The sequence below is a fragment of the Sinocyclocheilus rhinocerous genome, unplaced genomic scaffold (assembly GCF_001515625.1).
Source record: "Sinocyclocheilus rhinocerous isolate Xijiao unplaced genomic scaffold, SAMN03320098_v1.1 scaffold2716, whole genome shotgun sequence".
Taxonomy (NCBI): domain Eukaryota; kingdom Metazoa; phylum Chordata; class Actinopteri; order Cypriniformes; family Cyprinidae; genus Sinocyclocheilus; species Sinocyclocheilus rhinocerous.
In genome coordinates this window covers 517321-521183 of record NW_015624199.1, presented here as the reverse complement: position 1 = coordinate 521183, position 3863 = coordinate 517321, and the positions used below count along the sequence as shown (strand labels likewise).

Here is a 3863-nt window from a genome sequence, read left to right as displayed (position 1 = left end):
CATATATGTAGTTGTTTTTTTGGTGTTTGGCTTAGTGTTATGTTAAAAAAAATTGTACATTTTAAATTTTTTTATTTTTTTGGTGTTTGGCTTAGTGTTATGTTAGAATCATTATTGTACTCTTATAGCTTTTGTTCTTTAATATTTTGAATTGTTTTTAGCTTAATTTTTTTGTTTTTCATTTAAATGTTAAGTTTTGAAATTTTGTTGTATGCATTTGTCATTTTTATTTAATTTCTTTATTTTTAAAATGTGTATAAGTAGTATTTATAAAGTTTTAGCTTTTAGTTTTGGATCTGTTTTTAGTTGTTTTAATACTACAATTGATTGCTTCTGTTGTCCTCATTTGTAAGGCGCTTTGGATAAAAGCGTCTCATAAATGACTAAATAAATAAACTTTGAATCATCGCTTCTGGCCATAAGCAGCAATATTACGGGTAGAGGACTCGTATTTTAGCCGGAAGCAATGGTTTAAAGTTAAAACTAAAGCTTTTCACTTCACAAGATGTTAAATGATGGACTGAAGTTTGTGGATTATTGTGATGTTTTTATCAGCTGTTTGAACTGTCATTCTGACAGCACCCATTTACTTCCATTGGAGAGCACGTGATCTGTTCTGATGAAGAAACAAACTTCATCTTGGACTGCCTGGGTAAAGTGTGAGTGTGGGTAAAGTTTTCATTTTTGGTGAACTAGGGGAGCGCGGGGCACAAAGTAACGCTGGGTTAGTTGTAACACGTGGTTTAAATATTTCCACACATGCTAGCATAACAAAATGTACAGTATTTACTAGTTACCATATCAACATTATATAGAGGAAAAAAAGTGCGCCAAAATTCAAAAGTCTTTTGAAGATATCGCTGAACATTTATTTTACCATAGTAAAATTATATTTCTGGCTTAAGTAAATTTTTAATCTCAGTTTTTATTATTCATTTAAAATGAGACAACTCTGCTATTACTTTAATCTCCAATCTGCTATTTATCAGTTTAGATAGTTTTTTAATGCTTCAATAACTAGCAGAAGACACTAACCAGTTTTAAATTCCGGTTGCACAGATGGGGTACGTTGTAACACTGTGTTACAATGTTCCCTGCCATTATTAAACTATTCTATTCTATGACATTAGTGATGTAATTTACACTATTTACTTTAATGCATTTTAATGAGAAACGACGAGAAGCAGGTGAATAAAGACTGACAGTCAATGTTTAGGCTAATGTTCAGAAATTATTATTTCAAGACATGTAAAGCATTTTGGCTCGTTTTTGTGGGGCGTCCCAAGCCTGGTTGCAATGCGTTTATTGTCAAACTCTAAAACCAGATTATTTTGAATTCTTAAAAAACGCCATAATTTTATTTGAATTTTTTTTTTTATTATTTTATTTTATTGACAAAATATTTTAGCTTGTCTTGTATATTTTTTTTCATGAGATCAGATAACGTTTTAAGCTGTCATACAGTCATGTTACAACGTGCCCCTCAGATGTTACAATGTACCCCACCTACGGGGCATGTTGTCACATTTCACTTCCATTTTTTGAGGGTAAATAAAGAAAAACGTATACACTGTAATTATGAAACAAGGCGACATATTTGTACTAGACAAGTGTGAAATTACTGTGGACAAAAAAAAAAAATTCTGAATCCCTTGTGGATTTACACAAACTGAGAAAGTCAAAAAGTGTTACTTTGTGCCCCACTCTCCTCTATTCATTTAATGCTTCTACCGATCAGCAAAGAAAATAGGTTATGAACTGATGCTGATAATAATCAAAATAATCAAATATCTTCATATTTAGAACAGTGATCTACATTTATCTATTATGTCAAAAACACACTATCAGGACCATGCACCTACTCTCTATCTGCGTGTGTCTTACTTTACTAAATTCATAACTGAGAAGGCACAGGAATCTGATCTTTGCCCCTCCAGCCCCAAGAAAGTCAGTAACCTTACACTTTAACCAGTAAAACCATTGTTGTCTGTGGCTAGAATCCACAGACAAAGCTATTAGTAGGTTTTGTAACCACAAAGGCCAAGTAATCTCTGTTAATCTGCAAAATTGGTTAATGTAGAAATGGACAAATATCAGCCTGACCTACATGAGACTGACTTTGGACCAGTGGAATGCAGACACAAAACTAGTCAGAAACATTTTTTTCATATTTTTCCCTTCCTTTTCTAGCAGGTTTTCGTTTCTCAAATTGCAAAATTTTGGCTCATTTCTATTTTCCAAAAGTGATATGGGTTGGATCAGACAAATTAGTCACCAGTATTTAGGCAAATAATACAATTTGATAGTAAATAAGAGGGGTATGACGATAAGGTGGGCGGGGTAATCTAAATTTAAATACAATGTGATCAAAGGCCAAGTAATCTCTGTTAATCTGCAAAATTGGTTAATGTAGAAATGGACAAATATCAGCCTGACCTACATGAGACTGACTTTGGACCAGTGGAATGCAGACACAAAACTAGTCAGAAACATTTTTTTCATATTTTTCCCTTCCTTTTCTAGCAGGTTTTCGTTTCTCAAATTGCAAAATTTTGGCTCATTTCTATTTTCCAAAAGTGATATGGGTTGGATCAGACAAATTAGTCACCAGTATTTAGGCAAATAAGACAATTTGATAGTAAATAAGAGGGGTATGACGATAAGGTGGGCGGGGTAATCTAAATTGAAATACAATGTGATTCACTCACCAAAACATTTATGTAACAAACAAAACAAATGAAGACAGGGTGATTGCACCAGGCTCTTTAAAGAGCTGGTTTCGCGATATGTACTTGACTGTACAATAACACAACAACACGAGTAAAATACAGCAGATATAGCCTAAAACTTGTCGACCCGTCACATGAGATGTAACAGGTGCTCAGCTCAAAACTGCTTCAACGGCGTTTAAAAGAGTATAAACTAATTAAACAGCATCATATCAAAACATAAACCAATGTTTTCTTCGTGATAGCCGATGTAAACACCCGCTGGCAGTGCTTTCGCTCAGCGTTTAGGCTGATTTACTGATTTAATCCCTTTCCTCTGACCCGACGCGCGCTGCTTCTGAGGTAAAAGTGTTTTATTTCGTGACAAGTTGAACCAACCAGCTTTAAAAACAGATGAGGGTTTGGTACACTCGCTTGGAAGCGGGATAGTACTTTTGGACAAACTTTACGTGAAGTAAATAAATGCTCACCTTGGCTGGAACTCTGACAGACGTCGCTTCCATCCCGCTCCGCCATTTCACCGACGTCACATGTCATGAGAGGATTAGAGCGCGCGCTTAGTACAGAAGCGGCGGTTACGCACCTCTAGCGGACAGGTGCAGAATCACAGATACACATACAGACAGACAGATTTGACCGACTGCAAGAGCTCTTTGCTAATAAAGTCCGATTTCAGTCATTATTGTTAATTATATTTTTTTGTTTAAATTTTTTAATATATCTGTCTTTATTTAATTGCAATTGCATGTTTATAAAATACTGTATGCTATCAAAGATAATTCGTTTTATTTATTTTTAAATGTTAATTTAATTTAATTTTAGATTATTTATATAATTTGTATTTTAAAAATATGCATGTATTATTATTTTTATTTTCTAATATTTTTTATAATCATTCAATCATGTATAGGCCTATTTATTATCTTTTAATTATTTTATTTTGTAACAGTTATTTAGTTTAATAATATATTTTAATAATGAATCATATATTTATTATTTTTAATTAAGACAAATTTGTCTTTGTGTTGCCATCTAGTGGTAACGTATTTTCATGTTATTCAAATTCTCCTTAGACACCAAAGGGATGCTTTGGATGCTGAACCTTAAAGAGATGGGCGAGGAATACAAAATTTT

The 3863-nt window shown here is 33.2% G+C and overlaps 1 protein-coding gene across 2 annotated transcripts in view; it reads right to left on the bottom strand.

The window, feature by feature from the left end:
• Window positions 1-3297, bottom strand: part of LOC107738276 (ensconsin-like) — a 58998-nt gene extending 55701 nt beyond the window's left edge. Inside the window, exon 1 of one of the 2 annotated variants that reach the window (XM_016550063.1) lies at window positions 3200-3297. In XM_016550063.1, coding sequence (XP_016405549.1) covers window positions 3200-3266 — 67 coding nt within the window. In that variant the 5' untranslated portion in view covers window positions 3267-3297. The remainder of the gene's footprint in view (window positions 1-3199) is intronic. The other variant, XM_016550029.1, reaches the window with a different exon arrangement.
• Window positions 3298-3863: the final 566 nt, after the last annotated feature.